The sequence below is a fragment of the Excalfactoria chinensis genome, chromosome 5 (genome assembly GCF_039878825.1).
Source record: "Excalfactoria chinensis isolate bCotChi1 chromosome 5, bCotChi1.hap2, whole genome shotgun sequence".
Taxonomy (NCBI): domain Eukaryota; kingdom Metazoa; phylum Chordata; class Aves; order Galliformes; family Phasianidae; genus Excalfactoria; species Excalfactoria chinensis.
This window is the reverse complement of record NC_092829.1, coordinates 23069806-23087402: the sequence shown is the minus strand read 5'-3', so window position 1 is coordinate 23087402 and position 17597 is coordinate 23069806. Positions and strand designations below refer to the sequence as shown.

Below are 17597 nucleotides of genomic sequence, written 5' to 3'. Positions count from 1 at the left end.
TAGTTCATGTAGTCTTTCCTTTTGCAAGATGCTGAACGCACCAGTAAGATAATGAGATGTGTACAGAAATTATTAGCTCTATTCCCATCAGATGATCTTCAGGGTGGCTACCAATCTGTGTGTGTTTAAGTTCTTCAACCAAATATTCCAAGAGTCTTCAACATCTTGCTAGACTAAGATTTATCTTGTAGTATTTGCTTATGTTCAGCCTGCAGTCAGACTTATAACTATGCATTTACGCATATACTAAGTATAATTTCACAGTGACTTGCACTTATTGGAGAAAAATTGTCTTAACTATAAGTTTTTGAATTTTATTTGCTGGACTGATATTTAAGGAAAAAATGATGCTTTAGCTTGTAAAATGATCAAATTTGATCAGTATGTTAGGGATAGAAAATGAACTTTTGGAGACAGTGCTATACTGAGAGTCAAATTTCTGAATAAAAACACTCTTAAGGAGGCAATAATATAAGAATGCTTTTCTGGAAAGTTTTTTTAATGCCTAGTTACAGGCAATAAACTGCACAAAAGAAATAGAAGCATTTGCAAAGATGCATCTAGTATCAATGAAAACCATAGATTTATACCTAATTATTACCTAATTATTCATCTGAATATGAGGATTCTCAGTTGCCTATGCAGAGAATTATCAGACCTTAAAGAAGAATGTGCAAAGAAGTTTTCAAGTGTAGAAGTTGAAATGAGAAGGGAGCTCCCCTTTTATAACTGTTTTGCATGTTCTTATTTCATTTCTGTTTTAAGAACTGTATAGGTGGTATTTGAAAATGACTCCTAGAAACTACATAGGCACTTGTTTTTTAACAAAGAGGAATTAATACCAAGGAAAAACATCCTGAAATGATAATAAATCCAGAATTTCCTGTGTGTTAAACCATAACCTCTTTTCCCTCCAGATCTCACAAATTCCTTATTGATGTGTGGTTTTCCCACTGTAACTTCTAGTCCTTAGTTCTTCTTAGAATGAGAAGCCTAACTTATATCTATTTGGTATGTAAAAAATGCTGTTTTTCTTCTCTCAATTATTTTTCTTACATTTGAGGGGGAAAAAACAAAAAGTTGGTGAATATTTATTCAGTTTGCTGTGGCAGCATTTTGTTATTTAAGATATAAATCATATTTGGAACTGCTGCTTTCTTCAGGGAAAACTTGTTTATCTAAACTTGAGTGTGCTTATGAATCAGTCATAGAGATGATACTCATGCTATTGCTGTGTAGTAGCAATTATTTGCATTGTTTTGCATTTTTTTACATTGTTTTGTTTTATAACATAAGACTAGGGTGCACACAGATGCTAGAATACATCTGCAGATCAATGCAAAATCATAGCCATGGACCTCAGTCCTCCAAATAATGATGTGCATGTTTATCTATCAATACACATTACACCAGTGTCAAAACTCTTCTAGCATGTGAAGTTAAATGATACATGACTGGTTTGTGAGTTTCAGGCTCAAGTTTATTCTGAAGACAAAGCCCATTGAAGGCTCAGGGCTACAAGGCTAGTTCACAAAGAAATGCTTAGAAAGAGATAAGTAAATAATTTTTTTGAATTGGCTGCTAGTTCATCCTATCTCCTCATTTGGCTCTGTGGTTATTAATTAATATTTTAACATTCATGGCATTTCTGTATGCACGTAGAGGTTGCAGATTCATGCCCTTCAAAACTGACAATATGTTCTTTGTGTCCAGAAATCTTATACTACTTTAGCAGCTTTGGGAGTGGAAAGAAAAGAGGTTTATTCCTTTAGTAGTACCTGCTGAAGATATTTGAGGACACACAAAGACAAATACTTTCCCAACAGAGTACACAATCACTGTTTGCAAAGACAATCCAGACTTAACTTTTTATACTTCTGAGCCTGACAGTGTATAGTGCTTTCATTCACACACAGTGAGCATTGACTTTTATCATGTTATTAGCATTCTAAACTCACAGTTTCAGTTTTATAACTCAACAGTAGGTTTAGACTCAGTAATTTCAGCCCAGGAGCACTGTTTTTTGGTCCAAGAGACATCTTTAGTTGCTACAGCATCAAGCAGAGTTTACTATGTTTACTTCAGGCTTTTTTAATGTCTAAGATTACAGATTTTAAAGAACAACAACAAAAAAACTCCTAAAACAAAGAATTGTTTCAGAGTTTCAGTCCTCCCATTGCAAGCCTTCTTTGACTTACTTGGAGAAAAATGACAAGGCTGAATAATAGGCATTTTAAATCAACTCCTGAGAACTTATAATGGATCACATTCAATATGCGCAAATCTCACTTGACATCGATAAATATGTTCTGTACACATCCTTCTTTTAAAATCCTGCATGCGTAATCAGAGTTAGCATTGTTTGTACCATGGGTGGATGCAACTCTGAATGTAGATTTGTACTACAACCACAGTGGTTCTCTCCTGAGAGAAATTCAGAAAGCTGTTCATAAGCTGACCTGGACTTTTAGGTAACTAATCCCATCTCATGGTACACGTTCTCAGGTACATTTTATTAAAGAAATCAAACGCTTTAGAATTCATATTTGCATGGCATTCACTGTTCCAGTATGTGGATATATTATATGCATTTTTATAACATTCACTTACAGTTTTGTACATATTATATCAACAGTAAAATCACATTAAGCTCATGATATAAGGCAGCATTAACCCAGAAAATGTCAACTGCATCTACACAATACCAGATCTCAGATATTTTTCTTCCTTTCTGTGCAAGAAAGGGAATTTTAAATTCAGATTTCTTGGGAATGGTACATACATATTACATCCGGATCATTTCTCAAGCATGAGATATTGCCTGTTTAATTAATGTTACTTCTGTGTGTTTAGGTAATTACCATTAGAACACAGAAGGACATATTGTACTTATTGCCTGTGCTAGAGCATAATGTGCTCAGCTACAACATCTACACTTGTTAAGCTGATTTTAGCATTACTTCACACAGCAGGAAGCACCCATGCTGTGGTTTCTTAATATACTCTTTCAGTACTGTACTGGAGAGTACTAAATAATAATTAATAACAGTTCTCATCTTACCAGTACTGCTACCAACCTGATGACCTGGGTTATGGTTTCAGAGTTCGACTATCCTGTACACTGAAACATTTATCTTTCCTTTCAGGGTTTCATTTCTCAGATGATATTGCTGAACAGAGGTGAATTTTTTTTTAGGACAGGCTTGTTGCATGGATTCTGATGGCTTCACATTTGTTCAGGTCTCCAAGGACCAGCACCAATAAATGTGTAGGAGACGAGCAGAATGGCATACTTTTCCATTTCCACCAGGGTGAAGGGGAAAAAAAAAAAAAAAAAAAAAAAAAAAGAAAGAAAAAAATAAAAAAAAGCCCTCTAAATTAAGTCTAACCTTAAATGTATAATCTGTCCTTGGAAGAAGAAGGAAAAAAAAAAAAGGATCTTCAAGCTCTTGGCATCCCTTACAAGAAAAAATTGGTTCTAAGGGTCTCTGATCTTGTGTTTTAGTAAAATAGAACTGCACGGCTGACTGACAGTTCTGATCTAAAGCATTTACGTTTAAGTTTTGATCTCTCTGCTTTTGATTAAAACTAATGAGCTCATTTAATTCAAAATGGGAATCTCTGATAAGAGAAATAAGGTTGATGTGATTGGATTAGAGGGGCAAATTAAACTCTTAGAGCAGAAGTTTGTGCTTATATAGTGTATTAAAAAGCTGTTGGCGTATTATGGCGTGTTAGATGATGAGAAAAATTTCATAGTAATTCATATTTAATCAGAAGAAATGAAAGTACTAAATATAACATGGCTCTGCTTTTCCCTCGAGTGATAAAGAGCTGTACATCTAAAATGACATCGAATCCATGCTCCCTAAAACAACAACAAAAAAAAATCTTGAAACACTAAAGAAAGGAACACTGTTGTCAGTTATTTCGTCACAATTGAGCTGAAATGTCACAAACTGAAGACAGTGTGACCACAATAAAATAAGGACATTTTGATAAAATCCATAGCTCGCAAGCAATTTTCGGTGTTTCTGTTCACTGCATAACAAATGCTCATTAAGTACTTTAAAACTTTCTACTAGTAATTTGGTTAGTTCTTTAAAACAAAAGCAGAATAATTTCAAAATAATTTCAAGATAACTTTTTATTCTGTATTAATTACTGATTGAAACTGAACGTGATTTAGCTCCATTAGTGCTTGCTTGTTGTAGGTTTACTCCAGAATTTTTTGTATACAATATTTTGGGAAGAGGTAAGGAACTGTTGGTTGTCAGGGTGTGCAATAGCAAGAATAAAGATTGTGTAGAGAATATTTTGGTGCTAGTTATTTTTGTAACTAATAGTTTATCCTAAGAGTATCTATTTACTATTTTTAAATGGTTGCGGTTGGGGAAGAGACAATCATAGGTGAGATCCACCACTTCAAGTTGAAAAACATTGCTCGTTGCTAGTTAGTTGCCAACAAATGAATCATAATAATTATCAATAATAGTAAACAATAATGTCTTGGTCACATGAGCATGTTTTACTTCAAGGTGCTTTATTTCTTTATTGATGGAATCTTGGGAATAAAAGTCTGCAGAATTTGCTGTCTATTTCAGCAGACAGAACTGGTTCTTTGGTGACTCTTTCATAACTGAATAAGTCCTCTGCTTTTAAAATGCCACCAAGATGTTTAGTGGGACAGAGTTCCTCTCTTATGAAGAAGCATTGAGGGAGATGGGCTTTCTTAGCCTGGAGAAGAAAAAGCTCCAGGGAAAGTCACTGTGGCCTTTCCATGCCTGAAGGCGTGGAAAAACAGGAGGGGGATGTATTTTTACATGATCTGATAGTGGTAGGCTACATTTTTAAATTAGAAGAGGGGACATTTAGATCCAAACATCCAGCTCAGAGGAAATTCCTTACTCAGAGGACAGTGAGACGCTGAAGAGGTTGCCCAGAGAAGCTGCTGATGCACCATCCCTGGAAGGTTGGATGGGGACCCGAGACAACCCAGTCCTGTGGGTAAAATCTTGCCCACAGCAGAGTTGGAAATAGTGACTTTAAGGTCCCTTCCAACCTGAGCCATTCAATGATTCTATGAAATGCATTCCTAGCAAAACTGTACAAGAAAGAGTTAACAAGGCAAAAATCTGGGGGGATTGGAGGAGGGAAAAAAAAATCTATGGGGAAAAAAAAAACTTGAAAATGAGACTTACTGAGTATACATATACTTTTCAATTTATTTTTTTTTTTCACTAAGTAAACATTTTCTAAACGAGGTAAATTGATTACAACACTCTTAGCAACCATCAGTCATTTATTTTTAGTGAGTTCAAGGATTGCACCTGAAAAGCAGCTTAGAGGAGATGTATAAAATCTAAATTATGTATATATGTATTTTTTCTATTCCCTAGTGGAATCTACAAGCCCCAGTTTACTAACCACTGACAACACTCTAGAGCGCTCTTTTTTCATCCGAATGAAATCTACACTGACCAAGAGAGGAGTGCACATCAAATCGTCAGGATACAAGGTAAGGGTTGCATTGTAGCATGAAATATTGATATTTTTAAATTATGTTCTTTCATGTAGCAAGGACACATTAATAGTCAGAGAAAGGAACTGTTTCGTGTTTGCATATATTTCAACACTTTTGTTAAAGAATCATTAGTGCATTATTTCCAGCCTAAGTTTTGGTAGTTGTTCTACACATCCATTAAATTGATTGTTATTACAGTAAACATTGATTATAGCATGAAGACCCTCAAAAGAGCAACACTTTCACAAGAAAGGTACATTTTCCCAAAAAAAACGTGAGTCACAGTAAAATCACTTTTTCCCTTGAGGAAAATTACTACTCATTTAGGTAGACTGTTAGTTGTCTTTAGGTCATATGTTTTCTCAGTGATGTAGGACTTCTCCATGCGGACTGTTTGCTAGAGCTATTTAATTTCACTACTGTTCTAGCTGAAGGAAACAACAAGCCATAATGATACTTTTCCTCCATTTTTCTTTCATTGTCTGTCTGAGGGGTATCTGCTTCTGGGGATCATATTTGCTGTATTTCTTACTCGCTTAAGATATGAAATGCTCTTGTTTCTTATCAACAATAATCTCATTTTTCTTCGGTCGTATATTTCTCATAGTGCCTATAGCTATCACTGGCTTTGCAGTATACTAAAACTAGAAGCAATAGCACATTTTTACCATTGTCAACTTGTGGAATGAAATATGCCATCCATTAAGTTTTATACAAGTTAAAAGAGTAGTGCAAGGAACAAAGTCTGAGAATGTGTGTGTATTTAGAGAAGATGCTCATCAATGTTCATTTAAAAACATTTCAAGAACAGTTTTGTTTTGTTTTCAGAGAAAGATTTAGAGGAGCTTTGAAGTAAAATTCCCCAGTACACTTATCCCAAAATCTTCTTTGTGAATATGACATCAAGGTAGTCTACCAAGCAGTAAAATTCTCCTGGTAGAAATATCTTCTTTGCAGGCAAATGAATAAAACTTCTTCTGTTTCTGGATCAAGATGATTAAAGTAGTTGCTATTGGAATTTGAGATCTAAATGAACAGTTTCTTAATGCAACAAAAGTTATGATCTGCTTAGTTGTTGGCACCGGAAAGATTGCATGTAGTATTTGTTCATACTGACAGGTTTGCAAGTCTTAGAAAGTACAAGACTGGAATTTGTATTGTCAGTCTCAGGAGAAAAAGAGGTGAATGAATGGGTAGGTTATTGAAGTTTTACTTATTTTTATTATTAGACACGGTCTGTCATGAGGCATTGCCTATGATTAGGCATTGCCTATCTAGGGTAAAGTTAGACTGGCAGAGAACTTGCATTGTTGGATATTTTTTGCTGCAATAGTAATGGGAAAAAATTAGTGAATTCATCTCTGGATCTCTGTTTTTTTAGATGTAGGTGAGCACACAAGGAAGAGTATACATATACTCATGACTTTGTCATTGTTTCTTCTTGAACTCCTGACAAGATTACATGAGTCCAGCACCAAAACAGGACATGGTCTGGCTACACAAGTAGATTTTATCTTGTTATAATACAGTTTTTAAATACTCAGGAAGACACAGTCATATCTATCATAAAAACGTAGCTTCATTTCTCTTTTGAAACCTGCTGATATCTCATTGAAACACTGAAAACCATAACCAAGCCATTACAGGTAGGGCACAATTACAATTGAAAAGCCAGTTACCATTTTTAAGCAACTATTCCTAGATGTGAGGAATGGGAAAAAAAGTTGTAAAAATATGATAGATGACAAAACTGCCTATAACTTAAACCCCCCCCCCTTTTTTTTTTTTTCTTTTTTTCCCCCCAAACATTTTCACACATTCACGTGAATAAACTTGCAGATACAGTGTGCAAATCCTAGGCAGGTGTAAATACAGAAGCATAGTTCCATGGATTTTTGACAGTTTGGAGGATTTTGTATCTGACAGCGTTTGACTGAATTCAGCTGTGTCCAGTCACATAAATTGCACTTTGACAGTTTTATAAAAACATGGTTATTGTCACTCTGTGTTCTACAGAATGGTAATTAGCTTCAGTTGGATCACGTGAGTGTCTTTTTTAACAGTAGTAAAAACTGCTTTGTTTAAACCTCATTCTCAGTGTATTAGGCAAGCATAATAAAACTCAACTTCTATGGAGAACATTGTCCATACTTTGAGGAAAGTTGATAGCTTGTTCATTGATTTCTAGAAGTCCAATGCTAGAACAAACTGTAGGCCTCTGGAATTTGTTAAGGTATGTATTTTGTACAAGGAGACCTTAATACATTTTGTGTCAGAGGGCCCTGAAAGACCTCCAGTCCTTAGTCAGGAAGCACTGTGCCAGTTGGGGCCATGTGCAGTAGAACTCCTGAGGGAAAGCCTGGTGGAGCAGACCAGCTCAGAAGCTGCAGCTTCAGAATACCACAGAGCAATGAATTTTCCTTTCAGGTTACAGCTTCACTTAAACCCTTGTGTTGTTGTGGGTGGGTCATCCTCCTAATCAAGCTTGCAGACGTTCACTGTGAGCAGTGTACTGGGAGGTTTTCATTTTGCCCAAGATACACAGCTCCCCATGGATTCAGTCCTCCAGCAGTGACAAAAAATTTGCATCATTGTGAAATGTTTCTTCTTCCAAACTCTTGGTGAACTCAGTACAGTGTCTTCATTTTTTTTCTCCCCTTTGAGGACTTCTGATGAATGTTTTCCTTAGACAGCAAATGATTGAGGTGGTCCACAGGATGCTTAGGCAATTTTCAGAATGAGTGATCCCAGCCTCAGGAAAATCACATAAAATTGAAAACAGTCAGAGAAGGAGATTGATTAATCATTTGGGTTGATCTAGTCAGGACTAATTTTCTGTGAAAAGAAATGTGGGAACAAAACCCACTCTAATAGACTTACAAAGATCCATATATATGTGCCTCAGAGAGGCTTTGTTCCTGACTGCTCTGACATGAGATGAACCCTGTTTATACACCCTTCCTGGACTGATTTAATTAGTCCTGAATTATACCTAAAGATGAATATAATGGCGTTTTGTTGTTTTGTTGGGTTTTTTTTTTTGTTTTTTTTGTTTTTTTTTCCCTGTGAATGATATAACCTTAAAAGTCTGAAATGAGAAGGCAGCTACGTGATTAGTCCACTCTCTTTCATCCCCTTTCACTTTTTCCCCAGCACCATTCTAGAATGGAATTTTCCTTATACGCTTAATATACTTAGTCCCAGAATTTGAATGAGAAGAGTTTGTACACAATCTAGAGAGCTATGCAGTTCTCACTGTAAATCAGTGATCATAAATAAAACAAAATGTAGTCAGCTGACAAAACACACTGAAAACAAGTAAAAAGAGAAAAAAAATGGTAATTCAGTTTACTGTGGAACTCAGAATGTATTGCCACTACAACAGTTGTCTAAGATACATGATACAGAGCATCTCTGCTGAAAGTATATTGTAGAATCCTGAAGTCATAGAATGGCTTGGGTTGGATGTGACCTTAAAGACTATCCTGTTCCAACCTCTCTGCGGTGGGCAGGATTGCACCCCACTACATAAGGCTGCTCAGGGCCCCATCCAATCTGGCCTTGAGGGCCTCCAGGGATGGAATATCCACAACTTCTCTGGGCAACCTACTTCAACACCTCACCGCCCTCTAAGTAAAAATTTCTGCCTCATATCAAATCTGAATTTACCCTCTTCTAGTTTAAAATCATTCCTTCTTGTCTTACCACTATCAGACTGTATAAAAACTCTGCCTCCCACATCTTTATAGGCTCCTTGTAACACCTTTTTTTTTTTTCATTTTTCATCAGTAGAATTTTATTTTTTTTAATTTCACTTGGATTCTTATTGTCTCCATTTTCTCTTTTTCTCTTTTCCTCCTATTAAGGGTTGCTATCCTACCCACTTATGTTATTCCAGCTTCAATGTTTCTAGTGTCCTGTATTCTTATATATATGTCAAAGCTACTTTTAATTGCAAACTACTTTGTGCAAGCTTGTTCAATACATTTCCTACTATGCTGTGGTATCCTATTATTGTTTTGTTTTTACCTTCATGTCAGTTTGTGCTATGATTTTCTTTGTCCAAGACTTTAGGGTCTCTTACTGATCTCTTCAACAAAGCATTATTAAAGGAATCAAGAAATAGTCTGCAAATCCAACATCAACAGAACCAATAGTTTCCAGTACTTTCAAGTTCATCAGCTCATAATGTGTTAACATATATCTGTACATATTTCTCTGCTGTTTTCTGCAGATGATATATCAGTTTCTCCCATGATAAATCATTACAGAGTTGCATAAGCAAATATGGGGAGATCCTGTAGTACTTCCACTATCACTGCAGCAATCTCTGAGTTTGGCTTAATCAACATCTGCTTCCTCTCCATTTCCCAAGAAGCCAGCAGTCAAAGTTCTTGCCTATCAGTCAGCAGAGAAGAGTTCATCTTAAAAATCCTGCAGGCTGTACTTTCCCACTTGGAATGGTACTTTCTACCCAGTGTGCTAACTAGGTGCCTCTTCTTGGAACATCCAGTGTCAACAAGAAGTGCCAGTGTCAACAACATTCTCCATGTTTGTGTCATTAAAGCATCAAAACCATTGAGATCATGAGGAAATGAGTATGCTGCAGATGGTTCAGTAATGAAGTAAATAGAGCAGCTGTCATGCACTGAGCAAAATCTTACCTATAACCTTAGACTTTTAAGCCAATGTCATTGGTAAAATAGATATAGACATACAGAGAGAGAAATATAGAGAGATATAGATATATGTGACTTTCAGAAGTCCTGAAATCCTCTAGTATCATAAAAACCTGAATTTAATAATTTTTATTATTTCTTTATTATAAGAACTTGAATAGTTGTGTGAAACCTGGAAATCTCAGATGTGCATTTCAAATGTAGTTCTTGGCAGCATTTTGATTCATTAATTCAAGGAGTCAAGGCAGACAAATCTCTGTTTAAATAACAAAACCATGACATTTTGCACAAGCCTCGTGCAAATGCATTTGCCTAGTGATACCTAGTGATTTTCTTGATTCAATCTAAAACTGAAATTATTGTTTCCTATCTAAGGGAAAGATTCACCTGAACTTCAGAATTAAAATGTCAGTATGCCAAGATAACTTTAAGGATCCAATACAACTTGTTAAGAACATAGCTGAAAACACCTTTCCTTTTAAGGAGGATAAGAAAGGTGGAAGAAAGAGGAAACAGTTTGGTTTTTTGTTGTTTTTTTTTTTTTTGTTGTTGTTGTTTGGTTTTTTTTGTGTGTTGTTTTGGGTTTTGTTGTTGTTTTTGCATAATAGTCTAATGATTTCTGGGATGTAGACTATGTTAGAGTCAGATTTAATTCCCACCACAGCCTGAGGGAATTCATATATCCCCCTCTCTGGCTTGACCTAAATTCTTTTCTTCTTTTCTAATATTTTTCTCCCTTGAAATCTTTTGTCAAGCATTTTACTCTATCGCAGAAAGGTATCCTGACCTTTTTCTGTAGGAAAAAAGAAAACTGCAGAATTTAGCATTTCATCACATGGCTACTGCCACACCTCCTTAATTGAGTGAAGAAGAAATAAGAAACCAACATCAGGAAGCATTATGTGAAGAGTTTTCTAAATGTCAGCACATGCATTCCCCAGACTTTTCAGCACTGAGAAGACTTAAAGGTAATTTGTCAGAGAGAAAGAACTGATCGAGAATTCACCCATGTAAATCGATGACCTTTTAGTCAAAAGGAAGTCTCTTAGCTAGTAAAGATGCAGCATTAGTTATAAAAGAACAAAATACTAATGGGCCAATCAGAGGCTTATGAAGTATCTACCTGTAGATATAAAGATACGGTTCAAGAAAAGATGGTCTGCCTCAGGATTAAGATGACTAGAGTTCATTTTATGCCTTGCTATAGAGTTGTGAGATTCTATTAGGAAAGCTGTCTGGAAAAGCTTGGTTCACATTTGACATCTAAAATACATTAACCACTTTCTTAAAAGTGTTCAGTAGCTACTAGCTTCATGCTCTCCAAAAAAATTTTCAGGGCTGAGCATCTTTCAGCCAGGATTCATAGCACTGTTTTATCACCTGGAGACATGATAGGCATTTACTAATTATAGAAGTGTTAATGAAATTAACCAGTTAGTGTTATATAAAAGCCCTTTTTAATAATGACCTTCCTTAAAAGGTAGATTCAGACTTTGAACATTTCTCCTGCTGAGTTCAGCTGTAGCATTCATGACACTTGTTTCAGGGTCTGTTTTTCCTCAAGGAGTGTCTTAAAACTTCATCAGAGTTGTGATTCTGTTGCAGTGTGTTCTAAATTGCATATGTGGGAAAATATCTTAGATCTCTTAGGCTGGATTATGAAAAGAAAGAAAATATTAAATTGAGTGAACACAGACTTCTTTTAGAGTGATTAACTATTTTCATAGTTTATCACCAAATTAGTGGCAAATTCCTTTGATTCTGATTTTTAGGCAGTGTTATTCTGGAGTTATTTTTATTAAAAGCCAGTGCTTATATAACAGTGAAACAAAACTACGAGGTCAAGATTTGCTGTGATAAATTAAGATAATAATAATAATAACCATTAAAAATAGGTAGAGATGGAAATATGCTTCATATAGGAGCAAAGTTTTCTTTGTTCTGTGAGGAATCATCATCCATAATTCAGACAGATGCTTTTGCCAACATCTGTGCTCCACTTGGCTGTTTTTTGTAACTGCTACCAGTGGCTATTATGGCCCTATCTCCTTTTCATAACGTAAACAGCATATTAGATGTGTAAATGCAGAGAGTAGTAGCTTTTAAATTATATCTACTCCTTCCAATAGTTCAAAATTTTTCTCTAAATTATGCGTAGGAAAGACAAGCTTATATGCTGAAAAAATGTAGCTAACAAAGAGAATATCTTCTTGCTCTTTGATGGATACCTGCAGGAGCACTATCATCTTTCCACTGGTAAAATCTTGCTGACTATGAAGCAATCAATGAAATTCAGAACTAAGATAAAATTAAATTGAAGGTTCTCAAACTTGCATTTCAGTGAGTTTTACGTTTAATATATTTTTTCTCATAAAATTTTTTTTTCTCTCTGCATAATATCTTGATATAGTAACATGAGATCAATAGCTGTTAAGTATCAAATATGTCTTGAACTGATAGTCATGAGGGTATAATCCTGATATTTTATGTAAAAGACATGTGTATTTACCTTTTGTATAAACACTGTGATTGGTGACTTAGAGGGAGAACACTACAGTTTTGAAAGAGACTATTTTTCACTGTTACATCTGCAAGGAAATATTTATTGAAGAATTGCATGCCAATTCTATACAAAATCTTCTGGGAGTGCCACAGATTTGGTGCCTGTGTTCACTCATCACTTTATTAAACTATGATCTGTATTAACTGGGAAAGAAGTAGTTCCTTTTGAATGTATCATCCACATGTAACACAGACAACAGGAAAGGGTGTAGTTTCTGCACTCAAGGAGATGAAGCTCTGTGTATCCTCATCTACTCCACAAAACAAAGGTCACTGTTAAATCAGAACGTGTTCTATTGAATAGCTATGGTTGTACAGCACGTTTTTCATACCAGCTACACAAGTTTGGTCATATTAATAATTTTTTTCAATCATACAGTCTTTGAAATTTAAAAAAATAACAGAAATAACAGAAAAATTCAACAGCTAGAAATATTCAAAACCCTTTTCAAATACTGTCATTATGAATTTCCCAGTAATCTTTCCTTCATCACTAGTTCTTCTATTCAGTACATGTTGAAATCTGTTAGCTGTCCACAGTTCAGAAGTATCAGACTGTTCCTTTGTCCTGTTAAAGTCATGCCTGCTGAACCATTATAAAAGTTACTCATTTTCCCTTGCTCGTTACTTCCTCATAGTGTAATAATTGCATTTGTTTATTTGCATAGTGCATAAATTATATGAACACAGAATTATGTTTTCACCAAGTCTTGAACTTGGAAAAGAGTCTTTTGCTTCTCATTCATTTTTTAACCCCTATCTCCCACATGTTTTTTAAACTTTTACTTTTTGTGCAGGTTCATACCTCTAGAAAGCAGTGTCTTTTGTTGCTTTTTCCTTTTGCTTATAATGCTATTTATGTTAATGAATGTACTTCTGCAACTCTCCTCTGAGGTTGGAAATTGCTGACATGCCAAGAGATCATGTAACGTGCCAAAGATAACAATGGTTGTTTGTGTCAGACCCAGCTGCGATTGCAGTCAGGATTTCATCTTCAGCCTCTCTTCCTAATTCATGATATTGTCAAATCATCTCTGTGTTCTGACACATCACACTTCATTTTCTCAGACTTGTACCTCCTTTATTTTGATGGTTGCCCTAAATAGGCAAAGTTAGATGCCAAATTTAAAATATGCTGATGAAATGGAGCAAAGTTTAGTAGAACATTTATAGGACATAGAGTAAAATATGAACTCCTGTTCTCAAACTTGGATACCACCAACTGGAGAAGAGCTGCTTCATAATCCGTTTCCTCAGAAAGAAACAGAAGCAGTGTTCCAGCAGGGAAGCACATTTTCCTGCCACTTGGATTTAGCCCAGGGGAGGTCCATGAGTCTATTGTGCAGGCCACCTCAATCCGGGACAGGAGCAGGACTGGTAGCAGCCATCTCCTGGGTTGATAGCTGGCTTAGCTCCTTACAGACTTTGTCTTTCTTGTATGAGAATATACAGAGAGCCTTTTTTTTTTTTTTTTTTCCAGTTTACTTAATGTTTTTTCATACCCACCAAAAGTTTCTCCACCTTGAAGACCTGAACACCTGCAAGCTTTAATGATCTAACGTGAAGGAAAAAATGTAATATGCATGTGTAGAAATGATAAGAATAATTTATATTTGGACCAAAGTGAAAGTACTAGCAAGTCAAAACGTCTCACTCAAACAGATATTGCCACTCTCCAAGTCCTGAGACTTTCTACATGAACAAATGTTTACAAAAAGTTCAAAGACTACCATATCCTCAGAAGTCAGATTTATTTTTTTTTTTAAATATGATTTGCTGTCAACATGACACAAGGTTCCTATGCATCTACCTGTTTAGCCGAAGGAAGAGACAAAGGCAGAGTTCTTCACTGATGTGTCCTACTCCAGTGTAGCAGAAATGCTAAGTCACAGTCTGAAACAGTAACTGAGGACCTGGTGGGAAGGCAGGCACAACCCGGGGGAGCTCAGCTGCATGCAGTGCACCTGAGTGACCAGAAAGGGGAGAGCCAGGATCTACCTGTTCCCAGACTTCATTTATGGGTTTGTAGTGGAGGCAAGGGTATCTTGCTAGAGATCCATGACTACCTGAGGCCTTCCTCAGCTGCTGCTGCTTTTTGGCTTGTTCTCATTTGCTGCAGCCAAAGACTTTGCTACCCCACTACTATCACTGTACTTTCTATCACATTATAGCATTACAGTCAGTATGCTATACATAAAGCTGGTGGTAGAACAAGGACCGTTGCATGAAGTTTTTATTCCCTTCAGCTGCTGACTTAACCTGGTATGTCTGTATACTAATTTGCCATGGTTGCCTTCTAGCACAGAAAGTTGATCATATGCTTCATGCCAGGTTTCCCAGAAAATTTTTCCATAGTGCAGATATTCTTTTGCTCTAATACTCATAGTGCATATACAATATTATATCACCCTTCTGTTTCTAAATACTGAGGCATGCTTCTTGATTTGTTTGTTTTATGCACTGGTAGTAGCTGAAGAATGCTTTTATTCATCATGATGTTTGGTTAAGCACATCTGCTTTACCCTGCAGAGGAAGTAGAAAAAGAATGTTTGGTGAAAAGAATTTCAGTTTCTCCTTTTTACAGCATTATTAGGAAGCTGCCATTCTAATAATAATAATTCCCATTTGACATCATGGAGGTAAAAAGAAATCATTGCTGACATCAAAAATGAGGTGATATTTCAGCAGTATTATTTCACTGAAGATAAAATAGAAGTCTTTATTGCTCCCAGTGCTTTTAAAGAAAGCTGAGCAAGGCTTATACTGACCCTAGAGCTTATGCACCTTAATACATCTATAACCACTATGAAATAAAAAATTTAATTGTTACTGCTTTACTTTTTGGCTGAGCCTCCTTAGAACCAAGAATTTTGTACCTGTTTAAAGGAAAATAATCTGTATCTGATAATAAGCTGGGAAGACGGCATGTCTTATTTTTTTTTCAATTTAAAATTCATGCAAAAGATCTCAGACAAATTAAAACATGAAGTGTGTTAGAGGAGGTGGAAGTTTTCATGCAGACTTCATATTGGAGCCCATATTAGCAATCCATTCATATTACACAGAGGTTGGAGCTCCGAGGAGGTTACCCTAAAGAGGGTTACAAGTTTATTTTACTGTTTATGGATAGGTATTTTATTCTCTCTGAACTTCTTGTTTGCAGTGCTGTGTGAATCTCTTGTCATTAAAAGGACACAGCCAAGGTCTGTTTTATCAGTTGCAATCAATGCGCTTCTCACTTTCCTTTGTAGTAACACGTTAAAATCTCCCCATTCCCACCCCTCTTTTTGTTTACTTTATGCAGAACTCATCAGTTATAATTCTGTTCTGTTCTAAATTTTCTGCCTCACCCACAGCTCAAGCACTGTTCCCCTAGGCTCACCTCTTGTAAGCCCTGTTTTGTCCCCTTCCCCAATCGTAGCTAGTTTAAAGCTCTTACAATAAGCCCCCATTTGATAAGCGCTAGGATTCATTGCCCCCTTTGAGATAGGCAGGTTCCATGGACACACAGCAGGCCAGGGGCCAAGTAAACTGTCCCATGGTCAAAGAACCCAAAGTTTCTGGTTTGGTACCAGCCTCTGAGACATTTATTCATTGCTTGTGCTTTCCAGTGTCCCTCACTTCCCCTGAAGGTATGGAACAAAAAATGACTTGAGCTCCTGCTCTTTCAAGTAAACGCCCTAAGCCCCTGAAATCTCTTTCCATAGTTTTTAGGCTTCTCTGAGCAATTTCATCACTAACCCTCCTGAACTATCAGTAGTGGAAAATATGTCAGTGGGCCTAACCAGCCTCGGGAGTTTCCTGGTTATGTCCCTGACCCAGGCCCCAGGAAGGCAGCACACTTCCTGATGGCACATTTCAGTCTTTTCACAATCAAGAAATTTTTCTAATTAAATATGTAGTGGAAACATCATTTTGGTCAAGGCAAGTATGTTTTTATCAGAGCAGTCAAAGCTCATCTGCTGTTGAGTTACTGCTTCTCAGACCTGAATTCCTACAGGCATACCTATATTTAATAGTTACAAGCCTTTCAAAACATTATAGCTGGTTATTATAACCAGCTATAGTGAAATGTTTACATCTGAAATGAACACTTTGCACTGTCAATGCAGGTAAGTCTTATTCAATGTACAAATTGTTAAGGAATTTTTAGAGAGGCTGCTTTGGCAGGGGGTTTGTCTACATGATCTCTAGAGGTGCCTTCCAGCCTCTACAATTCTGCAATTCTGTGAATTTTCCTGAAGAATGTGTACGTGCAGGAATTGAATGTTTATTTCATGTGAATGCAATGAGCCCTTACAATTAAATCATGTTTTGCAATTTCCAGGCATGGTTTTGTTGTTTGGTTTTTGGTTTTCGTTGTTTTTTCCTGAATATTAGAGATGCATTTCTCCTCTTTTTGTTTGTCCCTATTTAAATGATCAGATATGTCTATTTTTTGCTGTAGATATTGAACAGCTTTCAATTTTTGTGATCACTCATAAGGTTGTGTAATTACAAAGGCTTTGTTGGTTAGGTCAGTCTACCGGTAGACCTAGCACTATGTTTACAAGGCACCTAAGTGCAATGCCTGATTTTAACTAGCTCACAAGGCATCACCAAACCTGGCCTGGCTCTCCCACAGTCACATGCACAAGATTAGAAAAGTATCACTAGACATAGTTTTCCCTGAAAAAGCAAGGAGCTGAACCACCATAGGCAAACACACATTATGAGTTTCTTTCAGTCATTTTGTACTCATATGCTTTCATAGATTTTGATTTGCTTGTAAGATGCAGACTTTGATGATCTAAAACTCACAGAGGAGCTTTAGATCACTGGAGCAACCACAG

General features: G+C 36.2%; 1 protein-coding gene across 7 annotated transcripts in view; it reads left to right on the top strand.

Moving 5' to 3' along the window:
* The window catches only part of NPAS3 (neuronal PAS domain protein 3), a 583321-nt gene that overhangs the window by 518695 nt on the left and 47029 nt on the right, over positions 1 to 17597 (top strand). For all 7 annotated transcript variants that reach the window (XM_072338280.1, XM_072338278.1, XM_072338279.1 and 4 more), the window contains one exon: positions 5400 to 5518. In XM_072338280.1, coding sequence (XP_072194381.1) covers positions 5400 to 5518 — 119 coding nt within the window. The remainder of the gene's footprint in view (positions 1 to 5399; positions 5519 to 17597) is intronic.